Source organism: Micropterus dolomieu, linkage group LG15 (assembly GCF_021292245.1).
Source record: "Micropterus dolomieu isolate WLL.071019.BEF.003 ecotype Adirondacks linkage group LG15, ASM2129224v1, whole genome shotgun sequence".
Classification (NCBI taxonomy): domain Eukaryota; kingdom Metazoa; phylum Chordata; class Actinopteri; order Centrarchiformes; family Centrarchidae; genus Micropterus; species Micropterus dolomieu.
Window position 1 is genome coordinate 15,853,637 of NC_060164.1, and position 14,904 is coordinate 15,868,540.

The following is a 14,904-nucleotide window of genomic DNA, read 5'->3' on the forward strand; positions in this document are numbered from 1 at the left end:
CTACAGATACTGTGCACAGAGATCCAGCTGGGGCTCACACAGGCACGGAAAATATGTAGGTACAGTACATATATATATATATATATATATATATATATTATACACACATACACACAAATAAACACTCACACACAGTGGCTAGTAGAGGAGCCTGCGGGGCTACTACAGCAGAATGTCACTGATCTGCTCTGATGAAGTGACATGCCATTGTTCAGCCAGGAAGTTACCAAGGAGTGGCAGCAGTGAGGGAGCTGATGGTCAAGGAGGGCTTCGCCTACAGGTAGATCTGTGGCTCACCTCTTAATTAATCTACTGTCTGTGATGCCCGGCATCCCTTATCATACCCTTGCATGCACAAAGACCCATGTCAAGCATATGTCAACCCGCTTTGGCACTCCCCGCCTATCCCATAATGCAGTTTGTGTTGGTGTGGCAGCTCGGGATGCGTCCCTGACGAGGATAGGAAGTGACACACACCAAACTCGGTGTGTCCCCCAGCCAGCTCCGGTGGCTCGGGGCCTGTCAATTCCAGCTTCATCAGTGGTACTGGCTCAATGGCAGTGCCTGTGACACATGTCACAAAGTTTTAAATGTCTGCTCTTTTCAGCAGGATGGCTGGGTGCGTGCCGCAGCCAGGGGAAGGATGACATTTTGTGTCGTGTGGGTGGGGTGGGGGTACTTGTTGTGGCTCCCCTCTTCCTGCCTCCTCCAGCTGTCAGCCCCAGTTTCCTCTGAGCATATCAAAACACAGACAAATAAACCTTGTCATTTTGAAACGCCGGCACTAGTGACCAGGCTCCTGAATGGTATGTCAGCTGGAATATGGTCACAGAGTCCTGTAGGAAGTGGTGTGTAACCACATGCAAGCAAGCACGCATACTCTCACATGCACACAATCTTGTGCACAAGCTCAAGTGTTTACGCTAATAGAAGTAAGAAATAAACAGATACCGTTACAGTGGACAAACATTGCATGAGGTCATCTCTGACCTTTCCTCCATCTGCCTGTGCATGACTGACGCAGTGGAGTGAAGTTCAACACGGTGTCTTTCAAAATCCCAAATACAGCAAGCCTCTCCTCTTTATGTCATCAGCTACTTCACCTCTGAAGAAGTAGGTAATGTAATACTCTTCATCTTTTTAACCACTTCTACAGTTGTAATGATGAGCACATGGCTCCATAGGCTATATACAGGAAAATATGTTAATGTGATGGACATTTGGTAATTGGGGATCAGTGTTTTGTGGTGGTAGAAGGAATTTAAGGGAAAACACCAGAGTACCTTAAGCTCTTTATCAAAAAGACAAGAGACACAGTTAGTTAAACCCTTTTAATTACTTGAAGACATCCATCTAATACAATTTTTTAATCAGATCAGCATATAACATCATTCATTCAAAACAGATTGGAAGGGTGCCAGGGGAACTTTAAATTAGATGTTAAAAAACTGGTGGTTAGGTTGTCATGATAAGGCATTAAAAATCATGATAAACACTGCAAACCCATAATGATTATAAAATTATTATAAAAATGTAAACATTTGAAAAGCAATGCATTTGAACACATTTAGGGCAATGGTAGAGGAAATATTCCATTAGATGCAATTTTCTGAAGATTATGTCTAATAGTTTGCTTGCAATCATCACAATGCAAATAATGAACAGAATAATTCAGTATGAAGTTGAAGGTAAGAGACGCAGTGGGAAAGGCAGCAACACGAGAACATAAAATAAAACATAATGATATACCTGGAATGCATCCTTGGTTACAACTGTGTTAAATAAGCTGATATTGGAATGTTTTTGACTTTAAAAGCTGCATTTGACACATACAACAGAAACCAACCCAATAATTGCTGCAGATATCAAACTAAGACAGACATGCACCAATTGCTCTGTGTTTGGCCTATTTTTTAAAAGTCTGACTGAAGATAAAGTAGCCTATTGAAAGGATCGAGACCAACGTGGTACCAAATGACATGACTTTACCTGGTCAGTACCACCGTTTCCGCGTCTTTTAAAGTAATACCAAATAACGTCTCTCTCTGTGCTGAAATCCAGTGTGTACATACAGACATTTACATGCTTACAGGTCTTTGTTTTTTTTTTGGATATTGCTCACCATCAGCCACAGACGGCATGCCCAACAGCAAGGCAGTATAGCTTTATGGGTGTGGAAACAGAGACCAAGATGTGGGTCATGTGCATGCGCAGAACCGCTAACTAGCACATCTCGATAGGTAGCATAAATTGACAGATTAACTGGCTGATGGATTGATCAGTGCATCTCTTAATTTAAAGACACAAAAGAAAAGAAGAACATTCAAAGAAAATAAATAAAAGCATTATGCCGCAAACTAAAATTAAAGGACTGATCATGCCTCAAGTCTGGACTCGGAAATCTTGCATAAACCTTGTTCTGTTCAACTATTTGTGATGTCTTAATGTTTTACACAGCAGTTACAACGTGTGTGCGAGTGAGGAGAGAGGGAGAGAGAGAGCGAGAGATGGATATGAGTGCATGTCAGGCCCCAGGTGTGTGACCGTCGCCCCTTTCACCATTGATTAGTGGCAGTAGTGGACGGGTGATCCATCATGGCTGTCAAAAAAAAAGGATGCTATTGGCTGGGTCCGTTTGTCACTGAATGTGTGTAAGACAAAGAAAGAGGTAGGAAGTCTTTCCGTGCGTGCATGCGTGCGTGCGTGCGTGTGTGTTATGCGAGCCGAGTTGTGCGGTTGTCATGTCATGTGGGAGTGTCATCTCTGACTCTGACTGTAAGCTGGAAGCAGGCAGGCAGACCCAGTTCAGCAGAGGAGGCTGGAATACAAACTTTAAAAACTTAAAAACATTCCCCTTACATAACCATAACAATGTTTTGATGAAGTTTCAATCTTTTTCTAGTGGGAGATCAGCTGACTCAAATCTCACCAGCAGTTTTAATAAATAGGAGATTTATTTGATCCTCTTCACTTTCATTTCATGTCCCTCTTTACGCCTGACCAGTTGTCCATCAGAGTTGGTCATTTCGGATGAATCTGTTGCCCTCTGAGTGCTTCCCATAGTAGACATAGCGACACTTGGCGAATACCCCTAAAAACAAAATGAGAGAGAGAGAGAGAGAGAGAGAGAGAGACAGAGAGAGAGAGAGAGAGAGTGTGTCAGGTGAGGAGTTGTGATGTTATCTCTTGGAATATTTCTGTGACAGACAGACAAACTCCCATCTTGGAATTCACCACAATCCCTCACAAGGGGATCACAAAATAATCCGAGGGGTTGCCAGATAATTTTCTTCCTTCCTTCCTTTTCTCCTGTGAAGTTGTACATAATTTTACATTTTCTTCTAAAAAAATATATAAATAAACAAACCAATTGAGGCGTCTGGTCAAAAGGGGTGACAAGGAAACTAATTTAAAAAGGTTGGGCAAAACACTGTGTCATGTGATCCTAACTGAAAATACATGTGTCTTTGATTGCTGGAACACAGATATTCTGTGAAGGTTTAAATATTGGCAAGGCTCTTCCTCACTGAACAAAGAGAAGACTTAAGTCAGGTTTATTTGCTCGTAGCACAGTCATAAAAGCTTAATTAGATTCACGTTGTAATACATTACTTAAAGTAGCTTTAATGTACGTGACATTCTCAAATAAAAACTAGGTCTCTAATATTGCCTGCATCTCAGGTAAGACCACAGGGGAAGACTACATAAATATATTAATGCAAGACTTGAGGTAGTAAATGCATTCAATGTGTTCGTTAGATCTCAAGGACACAGATGGTAAGTTTTAGTGAGCAACACTGAATGTAAACACAACCGTGTTTGTTTACTACTGTAAAAAAAATCCCACAGGTTGGCTTTAAATGGCAGGATGTGGTCTGGGACTGGGTTTGGCTCCTCGTAGGGGGATGAGTGGTGTTGCTGGGAAGGATGAGCGTCTTGTTCCAGAGAAAGACCAGTGTGGCCTCAGGGCAAAGTCCTGATGGTAACAAGCTCACAGCCACCCACGCACACCCACACTCACACAGACATACACACTGAACCATCACAGCAAGCACTTATTTAACTATTAGCAGGCATGGGTGTGGCACGGTTATGTGTATTTGTGTATGTGCATGTAATAGGCTAATAAAATACAATAAAATAATAGATGTCACCTTTGGAGTTTAGAACCTGCTACTACACTTTGCTATTATCTTGTTATTTCATTTGATTCACTTCCTGAAAAAGCCTGATCAAGAGCAGCCTGTCGCTTTGGAGAGGACTTTAGTTTTCTCTCCTATTGTTCCCATTATTATTATTCAGTGGAGGAAGTTAAAATAGAATAGGTCTCCTAATTTCAACTGAGATTAAACTGCTGAAACTAGTCGTACTAGCAAAAGTATAGTAAATACGCCATTAAATCACAACTAAATAAAATATGTGCAATTATATAGCTCAGTGGCTGGTCTGCTCTGGCTCTGATGTCATAGCGCTCCGACTGCCACTTGATGAATGTGGTGGGTTGCAGCTAGGTGTCACCTCTCGCCAAATGAGGCAAGGGCAAGTGGCATTAGTGCTGTCAATGATCCTGTGACAGCAGAACAGATACAGCTTTCGCCAGGCTTTTTAAATAGACATCAAGTGCATTATAGGACGAGGGGGGCCAAGCCACAGACAGGGCAGGAAAGGAGAGACTTATGGGAGAGGCGGTGTTGCAGAAGGATGAGGGCTGCTCCAAGCGCTAAGTCCAATCACATAATCCAAAGAGACATTGTCAAGGGCGGAGAGAGAATGGCAACTAAGTGACAGAAAGCAGAGACGGGGACAGAGATACTGGTGCCATATTAGTGCCAAGCATATTCTGATGCCACCCTCAATTCTAACCAAACCTGACACATTGCTCTCTTTCCCCCACTCTCTCTGACTCTTCAAAGTAGGCTCCACCAAGTCACACACACACATACACGCACGCACATATAAAGTACGCAGACATACACACAAACACACACACGAGTCCCTCGCAGCAGTAGTGGGTGTTCTGTCAGGCGGAGGAGCAGTACAGCAGCAGCAGCAGCAGTAGCAGCAGCCCACAGGCCCGAGGACAAGCTCAGTCAATCTAAATCTGGACTTTGTAGTAGAGCAGTGCTCATTTCCCCTCATAGCCCAGCTACTTGAGGTGATCCAAACACTGAAGTGTGAGGAGCTGTCACCTCCGATAAAATCCGGGACCAACTCCATGCATGCCTGCTCTCCCGGTGTGTGAGGGATACATATACGTATGTGTTTGTGTGCTTCTCTTGACGGTAAGAAGGTTGGGGGGTGAGGGGGTGTGGGGGGGAGATTCCAGCTGCCGTGATTTGCCTGGGGATATAGGTGCCACGGCTGGAGACTAGGCTTGACACCACAGGACTTGGGGTGTCTCACAGCGCTATGATCACATGGGCACCGGGGCCTTTCACATATTCACAGCTTACCCGGTGAGAAATTCACTCTCTCCAGCAGTAGGGCCCTTAAAAAGATTACCCACTGAGGTACCAGAACCAGGGCTCATATAAGACATTACCTAGAGGGGATATATTTGTAGGTTGCAACCAAAGCCTTCCAGAGATAACCTTCACAGATGAAGGAACTAAAGCTAAAGGCCCCTCAAGCCTTCACACTCTGCTGAGCTTGTCACTAGCCCATGGGGACTGAGAAGGATTGGAGGGAACACATTCGGAGATTCTCCAGCACCAATCAGAAAGCTCTGGCGATGTGTGACCTGTAACTCTCCAGCAGCGCTTAAAAAAGAAGAAGCAATATCTGTGATCAAAGGACAAGAGGAAGAGTAAATTAAGGGAAAGAGCAGAACAAGTAACAGGGATGAGGTCTGTTTCCCAGCAGGAGAATGTGTCTTAATTTCCTATGCAACCTGGCTCAAGCTCTAGATCCACTTCAGCATTACATTAAGCAGCGTGTTTTGTGCATAAGCACATTCCAGTTCGCTGCGTTCCCTTCACAGCGAGAGCTTGCTCTTATTACGAGAGAAACCCGGAGAAAGATGGGGTGGTTGGCGATGGAGAAGGGAATAGCTATGCCACACTCAGTCTTACATAACGCCTTCTGAGGCCATGCTCACGCCTGTGGGGTTCCGCCTGATGAACTGATACTTAATAAACTAGTGGTACAGTGCCAAACCCAGTAGTCTACAATATCCTCTGTGTATCCTAAGCTATGGATGAGCACACTTGAATCAACGCCCACACTCTCGACCATATACACATTATCACAAACACAGACACACTTTCATCTCATGCACACAAACAGCACACAGTGAGAACAGTGGGAGCAGCCATTATAGTGACAGATTAACAAAGTGATGTGGAGGCTAATGTTTCTATCATGCCCTGGTGGAGGAACAATCATGCCTTTGTTCTGCATATGTCACGCAGCACCTTGTTGTTTTTAAGGGGACTAGCTAACCCTCTTGTCTTTATTAAAGGGCTGTACGGTCTTTATCTTGTATCTTTTTCTAGCTGAATGCTACAGTATAGGTTAGTCGTCAGACAGTCTGGTCTTTTCAGAGCTGATTACCCAAAGCATGTGTCCTCTCTGTGGGGGCTTGATGGGCCACTCTGCCACAGTGTGAGTAAGCCAGCTGTACAAAGCCTCCTATGTACAGTGATCCACTATCAAATCAACACATATGGTATCAAAAGTTTTTTTTTTTTCTTGTGAATATATCATTTTTCTTTACTTAAAGTATAACGAATAAAAGTAGGGCAGAAATCACCTCTATAAATTACTATGGCCAGTAAACGAATCCTTCCAGAACTTAAACCAAGGTTTACAAGTTGATCAATACAGTGTCACTCACTCAGTACTTTTCAGGTGTCTAGCTACAGCAGTCCAGCTCATTCTCTTGGTTCTGGTGGACATATTCCTGAACCAAGGACACTTCAATTTGTGCAGAAACTACACCAACTGAACTGTCTCCTGTCATGCAGATTTATATCCCCTATAACTGTTTCCTCAGTTTTCAAGGACACTTAATACCAAAATTATTTTCAGTTTAGTGTCTAATTTTGTCCTACCGAATGGACAGCGCTCTGTCTCTGTTCCAAGCTAGCCACTATCCTCACCTCGATAGTGTATTTTTTTGTGTGTTTTTCAAAAAACAGAAAATGTTGTAGTGTGTAAGTTTGTACTTAGAGAACATAAATTACCAGTAACAGTAGATCGTAGGGAAGGGAAGTGTGGGTTAGGACAGTTAGGCTGCAGAAGGGCTTACAGTTCTCCTATCCAACCTGAAACTGACATTTTGTTGCAAGTAGATTTGCAATGTCCAAGAGAACGTGTCCAAGGAATTGCATTAGCCAAGCAAGTTAAAGGCCAGTAAAGGATGAAATAAGGAAATATATTCTTGGGTCCAGTTTAGGTCTCAAATTTGGCAGCACCAGTCACCTTCTGATGGTTAGGTCTTAACTACGCAGGTACAGGCTGGGTTCAGGTCTTTAGACCTGTGCTAGTAGGACTGTAGAGACCTGTTATGTGGCATTCCAACAGGACCACACATCATATTAAGCATATATTACAAATTTATTAATCTGAAATGCAGCTCCAGATTCAGGAGTATTGGTTCAATTAACTACTTCTCTTTGTTATATCTTTTCATATCTTGATAATGATAAAGTTTTTGTTCATCAGATGAATACTTTGTCCATATTGAGGTACTGTAGGTAATTTAAAGAAAAATCATCTCAGAAACTACTTCTGTTCATCTGAGTATATACTTGAAGGGATTCCTAGTCATATTAACTTAAATAGCCTGCTTAAAAACTGCATTTAGTCAGCAAGCACATAATTGTGCATGCATGCACACAAAGATGAGAGAGAGATAGAGAGAGACAGACAGAGAGAGAGAGAGATGGAGTGGGTTTAATGATTGTTCACTGCATACAATCAGCTTGACTCTTTTCAAGGGCCATCAATATGTCACAGAAAGACACATCCGACGGATGTAGCTTTTAACATCAAGGTTATCTGTTCTCGGCATGAATCCACTCCCTCCACTCCAAGTTTCTTGTTCTGTCTCCTTTTCACATCTATCCTCCCCTCTTGTCTCAACTGCTTCCACTCTGTCTTTCTCCGTCTCTACACTTTTTACTGTCCTATTTGCTCTCTTTGATTCCTTTCTTTCCGCTCTCTGATTCCCCCTGTTTGCTGTATTTTTTTGCCTCCTCTCCTTTTCTGTCCCACGCTCTACTTTGGCCACTTAGCCAACAATTCCATCAGTTCTGCCATCCATCAGGGGAAAATGCAATAAGAAAAAAAGCCAATTAACAAGGCAATTACACTTTCTGTATTATCTCCAAGGGCTGAAATAACACTGACGGGCAGGTGGGGGATGGGGTCAGATGGTGCTCGGGGCAGGCATCCATAAGAGTTGGTGCAAGAGTGACTTATGAGCTTGGGGCGTAGGCTGCTGTGAGCCAGGGCTATTATTGTGGACACAATCCATCTCCGGCTGTCCTTTTATCAGTTCAGCCCAACGTCATGAGATGGAGTCGCCACCTCCTCTCTATAGGGAGGCCCACAGATAGATAACCCCCCTGTGTCCCATAAACCAACAGCCAGTGGACTGTGATTCAGCCAACTGAGAAACTGCTGGCACACACAGCTCATTGCCATGGAGAGACATGGAATTGTTTCACTTCGTATTGGTATGCTGGATATATGTGTCAGTGCGTGTGTGTATGCTAATTTGTATATCTTTCCTGAAAAAAACTGTTAAATATTTTTAAAGATAAAGAGATAAACAGTGATGGTACCAAGCAACGTAGGAGCCAGTACATCCAGGTTAAGTCTCTTATTGAATATTGGAATATGCATTTGCTCTGTGCTTGATTTCACAGTCAGGATGGTGGAGGTCAATTATATGCCCAATGAAATCAATTACGTGACTAAAGCTGGGCTCAATTCGGTCACAAGATGCCAGCAGGAATGAAGATTCAGAATTATATTTCTACATGCCATCCAGCTGTTTTTACTGTTATGTTATATGCGTGTTGCTTTTTTGTTGCTTTTTACATAATCATGTGATATGAGTGATGAACTGTTTTTATTGCTATGAAAGGTAGTGCAGGTGTTTTGGTAGAATGACTTGGTAGTGTATTTTGGGCATGAAATTAACTATGATATCACATGTCTGACAGGAACCAGGAAAAGAGATCATATTTCTCCTGTTTTAGCTTCTTTGCATTGGCTTCTATCTTATCTTAAAGAGCTCATAGTACCTTACTACCCCACCAGAGCACTGCGCTCCCAGAATGCAGGGTTACTTGTGGTTCCTAGAGTCTCCAAAAGTAGACTAGGAGCCAGAACGTTCAGCTATCAAGCTCCTCTCCTGTGGAACCAGGTTCCAGTTTGGGTTCAGGAGGCAGACACCATTTCCACATTTAAGACACATAAGACTTTCCTCTTTGATAAAGCTTATAGTTAGGGCTGGCTCAGGTGAGTCCTGAACTATCCCTTAGTTATGCTGCTATAGGCCTAGACTGCCGGGGATTTCCCATTATACACTGAGCTCCTCTCTCCTCTACTTTCTCTCCCTCTGTATGCAACCTCATCCCATTATTGCATGTTACTAACACAACTTCTCCCCTTTCCGGTAGTCTTGTGCTTTCTCGTCCCTCCTCTCTCCTCCTATCACTTCCTGCAGGTTTTCTGGCTCTGGAGCTGTGGAGTCTGGATCCGTGGCTGCGGGTCACCTGCTGCTCCCGTGTTCATGCTCGGCGCCCTCTGCTGCAACGACTATTGTTACTAGTCCTATTGTTATTATTGTTATTATAATTATTAACATTACGATTATTATCATTAACACTACTATACATATCTGTACCATTTTTCATTTAGTCTATAGCAACATCACCTTTACTGTCTGTACCTCTGTGTGTATATTGTGTAGGCTGCCTCCCTCCCCCCTCTCTCCTTCCATCCCTCTCTTTTTCTCTCTGTTCCTTTCCTGCCCTCTCTCTCTCTCTCGCTCCCTCTCTCTCCCTCTCTCTCCTTCACCCCAACCGGTCGAAGCAGATGGCCGCCCACCCTGAGCCATGGTTCTGCTCGAAGTTTCTGCCTCTTAAAAGGAAGTTTTTCCTTGCCTCTGTCGCCTAGTGCTTGCTCTTGGTGGGAACTGTTGGGCTTCTGTAAATAGCATCATAGAGTACGGTCTAGACCTGCTCTTTTATGAAAAGCGCTGTGAGATAACTGTTGTTGTGATTTGGCGCTATATAAATAAAACTGAATTGAATTGAAGATGTGGTGGCTTTGTGTCAGTGTAAAGAGTACTGTTTTGAAAAAGTAAATTTGTTGAAATAAAAGTCTCTGGAATGAACTGGCCAAGGAAATTAGGCTGTGTGAGTCAGTGTCTTATTTTAAGTTTTTTCTAAAAATGCACTTTTATCGAAGAGGAAATCCAGATTGTATGTGAGCCGGCCTGCTTATTTTATTGTTTTTATTCTTGTTTGATTTCTCCTTTTTATCCTGCTTATATTAATGTTTTATATTGTTGTTATTTCTTATTTTATTTTACTTGCCTCTGGCATTGTGTACTGTTTGTTGTGCTTTATAAACAAAGTTTATTATGATAGGGTCATCATTTTTTGAAAATTGATTGTTATTAACCCTGAAAACAAAACAAACTACAGACACTGTAATGTAACCTATATATTTAAACTAACAAAGGCTACAGTATATACTGTATGTATATGAAGGAGTGAGAGTAGTGGAGAAAATAACAGAGCAAGAGGGAATGTCACTTAAGTAAAACATATTGATGGCACCAATGTAAGGACCATCTTATTATCATTTTTATGATGCACATTTCTCACAAAAGAAGTGAAGGCTTAATATGACATGCTGAAACTAAATCTATCCTTTCTCCATCACCAACTTTACTAATAGACTCCTCTGTCAATTAGTTAACAATTTTAACAGCTGAGGTGTCACCTGTCTCTCTTGGGTCTCAAACAAAACTCCTGCGTGTAACTTAAAATTAAAGTGACATTTGTCCTCTCCCAATAAAAAATATTTAGTCCATTAAACATAAATAGCTGTCATTATGATGCATGCCCTGGGCTCAGGCCTTCCCTGTTCCCCTCCTGGCTGTTTACTATGGCCAAACAACTGCAGCGCCTGCATGTTCTCAACTTCAGCATATTGATTAAACTTTTAAATAGCTGCCATATAACCCTGGGACATCAGGAAGATTAATTTGCGTCAATGTTCATCTGTAATTCATTAGCCATTTATACTCTCCACATCTACACAGGCTATCAGGAAAATGCGCCCCATTTTTCACCCAGGCAGAGGCTGGGGAGAAGGCAGAGAGAAAGAGGGATGGAAGGAGGGCAGGAGAGACAGGAAGGAGGGGATTATACTGCCTACAACAAAAGAAGCACTCTAAGGAGCCAAGAGTGTATAGCAAGGCATGCAAGACAGTAAAACATCTAATAGCTTTAAAAAAAAATAATAAAAAAAATACAAGCTTACATACAGTACATGGTGCAATTTCATAGAATTATAAGGAAAGGTATTAGAAATCGTTTGCTGAATTGATAATAATTTGCAACAGTATGCCTGTCCATCACACTGGAGAAAGACAACATATCTGTTACTTCCCCTGTAGACATTTGATGAGGCTTGGACGTCAGACTTTCCAAATGCTTCTCACCAGGCAGCCTGGCATGTTATATTCCTGTCAGTCAGTCATTGGTTAGTCAGTCTCCCATTCAAACATCATGTTTCTCCACCACAGTATATATCCTTTTTTATATTACAGTATATATACTAAGATTCTTGAGCTTAAAGTCATCGTGATGTATTGTATTTTTGAAGCGCAAACTTTGTTGCAGCGCGAACTTTGATTTGGTGTTTGTTCATTGACTTCATAGTTAGGTGTGGAGTGTTAAATTATTGGGGTGGAAGAGTCCATAACTGAGACCGAAAGAGAGAGAGGAGAGATTTAGGAATTGTGTGCATGACTCAGATAAAAACAACACACAAACACACACAATGGGCCAACAAAGGATATAAAAGTATAAGATTGAGTGTGTGTGTGTGTGTGTGTGTGTGTGTGTGTGTGTGTGTGTGTGTGTGTGTGTGTGTGTGTGTGGGGGAGATGGTGAGTTGATATATTTGCTATTGCCATAGGCTGATAGGCTGTCAGGGTAAGGTTGCTGGGCCATGGCTCAACCAGCTCTGATCAATACCAGGTTGATTTTGCCACATGATTCTCCTTTAAGTGCAACAATAACACATTCTGTATGTTTTTATAGGCTTCAGGAACTGAAAGCTAGTGTTATAGGAGGCTAGCTGTGTGATTACGGTCAATATTGACAGAGTAAACAGAAATGTAATTTATATATAGCATAAAACATTTTAATCAATAATTAGACATTCCAATGGAGTCCATACTGTATGTATCAGTTATGTTTTGAGCTTATCGGCAAAATTGGTTTGTGTATGAAAAATGACACTCCATCACTGTCAGTTCACTAAATGGCTATAATCAAACACTTTAAATTGAGGATGGCATTATTCATTGATGGGTGAATTACAGTTATAACCAGATGAATGCCTATCAGTCTTTGTACTTCCAACTTATGAGGATGAGAAGGAAATTGAATTCTGGGGCACATAAATTTTAACTGAAGAAAGAGATTACAGTTGTGGGGGGTCTAACGAAAAAGAAACGGTGAAATTAATTTCACTGACATTTATTCCACATAGGACAAGGAGAGAATACTGGTTACAGTAGCTCTGGAATCTGGAGATAAGAGGAAGGTGGTTTAAGACGGGGGGACTAACAGTTTACACAGTCCTAAGTCTCCTTGGAGAGCCTTACTCAAGGCATCCACTATCATCCAGCCAACTTACTGACAACACACTCCTCACATAATGAAAATACAAAAACTACCCTGTAAGCGCAAAAATGACAAGTTGGTTATTTACTGCTAGAGTTATTGAAAGGGTTTGTCAACCCTTAAGGGCACATGAAACCATTAATGATGCCAGTAATCATAAGCGCTCATTTTCTCCGTCAACATGTGGATCACAAATCACCACCACACATGCACACCACACGGCCTGACACTGATCGATTGTGTTCTTCATTGCACCCAGGATTTCTAATTAAAAGAAAAGCACAGATAAGTGGTTCAAACCTCTGACCGAAATAGAAAGAAAAAGTGAAAATCGCAATTAGAGGTTTGGCTGTGTTCGGTAATGGTGCTGTTAATAAGAGCGGCTGGTGAGTCACTCAATGAAGGTTTAATCACTGGGACAGGATTCAATAACAAAAGAGCATAATATTAATCACCAGAGAGTGATAACTTCACTGTTCATCTCTTTGACATTGGAGGAAGGGATGAATTAATGATGCTCTCCATCCGAACACATTAAATAATAATTATCAGGCAAAACAGCATGAAAGGGACTGCATAATGAACCCCATTGTCAGGTCAATTACAACCACATAAAACTGTTCAAAGGGAAGTAGCTTGTTACTAGATAGCCATACTAGAAAGGACAGCAGTAGCTTTATCAGTGGAAGGTGCTAGGCATCCTATTCCCTCTGAAATCAGGGCTTAAAATGTGTTGAGGGGTCAAAATACAGTTTATACTTAGAGGGCACAGAAACTCTGTCAAGCTGTACAAGCCCTATGGTAAAAAGCTAGAAGCGTTAAGCGAGGCATTCAGTGAGGAACTCATCAAAAATTGGTTAGTGAAAGATAAATGACAGGACAATGACAGTGTTTTGCTGGCTCTAAAGCAATGTCAGTCGCTAAGTGCCATGTTAACTAAACTCAACTACACAGACAATGATGGACTTTATGCATCAGTGGACAAAATGGCACCTCGCTACCTGTCAGTGGCAATTTCCATCAAATCAAAGATGGCCAGAAAATTTAGCTACGAGAGGAACCATAAAATTGACAGTGGTTGTTTCATAAAGCTCTTCCCTTTCTCTCAGCACCAGGTTGTCCTCTAGCTTCTTTTTGTGAGCTAGACATCAATTACCGCATGGCTGCTACCACTCTCTTAAACAAACAGCCTGGCAACCTCCAGTGTGACACATATCAATACTAATCTGACGTCTTGTTCCACAGTTGTTCCCCTCAGACCCTGGCTGGCTGCACCTGCCTGACCGGAGTGCCCAGGGTTGGCTCTAGTCCTTCACACTTCCTTCCCCTGCAGACATCAAACACTTATTACTCCCCATTCTGGCCCTGCTAACTGACTGGCCTGTCTGGGCCACACAGGGACCCCATTATTAGAGTCATTTCAGTGCCCATCCTGACGCCTGTTAGGCAGTTCTCTACCTGGGGCTCCTGCTCTCTGCCTGCCCGACTGAGTGCCTGGCCAGCCAAACAGTGATTGGACATGACATGGTGACAGAAAACAGGGGAGAAGGGCAATAGAAATAAAAGAACAGAGATGGCAGAGTGAGGCGGACATAGATGTGGAGAGAGGAAGGTGGGTATGTTAGCTAGGGCCCTTGTGGCTTAGGGTGTGCCCATCAACACGGATGAGCGTTAGCCAAGAGCCGCATGTCACAATGATGGAGGGGCTGGATCACTCACATCAGAGCTTCATCTGACTGGAAGATATCAATCTCCAGGCCTAATCCAAAAGGACATGGTAAAATATCCTTTAACATTGCTCTCCCACCCTGCCTTTGTGTGTCCCCTCCTTCTGCCTCTCTCACGGCCGAAAATGTGTGTAACCTTCATTGTTGGACCTCATTCGACCACACTCATTTTCACATCCCATTTCCTCTGTCTCTAGCACTGACAGTCAAATTATGATGGACAAAACAGTACCTTGACATATGGCATTTAGCTCAATTTGTCACTATGTGTGGCAAGAAAAAGGTCACTACAAACA

General features: G+C 42.4%; 1 protein-coding gene across 3 annotated transcripts in view; it reads right to left on the reverse strand.

Moving 5' to 3' along the window:
* Positions 1-1,317: 1,317 nt before the first annotated feature.
* Positions 1,318-14,904, reverse strand: part of lrmda (leucine rich melanocyte differentiation associated) — a 230,090-nt gene continuing 216,503 nt past the window's right edge. Inside the window, exons 7-8 of one of the 3 annotated variants that reach the window (XR_006828286.1) lie at positions 2,930-3,091; positions 1,318-2,818 (exon numbers count right to left, since the gene is read on the reverse strand). Coding sequence is in view for 1 of the 3 variants with exons in the window: in XM_046070142.1 (XP_045926098.1) it covers positions 3,012-3,091 (80 nt within the window). In the remaining 2 variants the exon portion in view is untranslated. Of the gene's footprint in view, positions 3,092-14,904 lie in introns of all 3 variants that reach the window. The other 2 variants (XM_046070142.1, XR_006828287.1) reach the window with 2 other exon arrangements.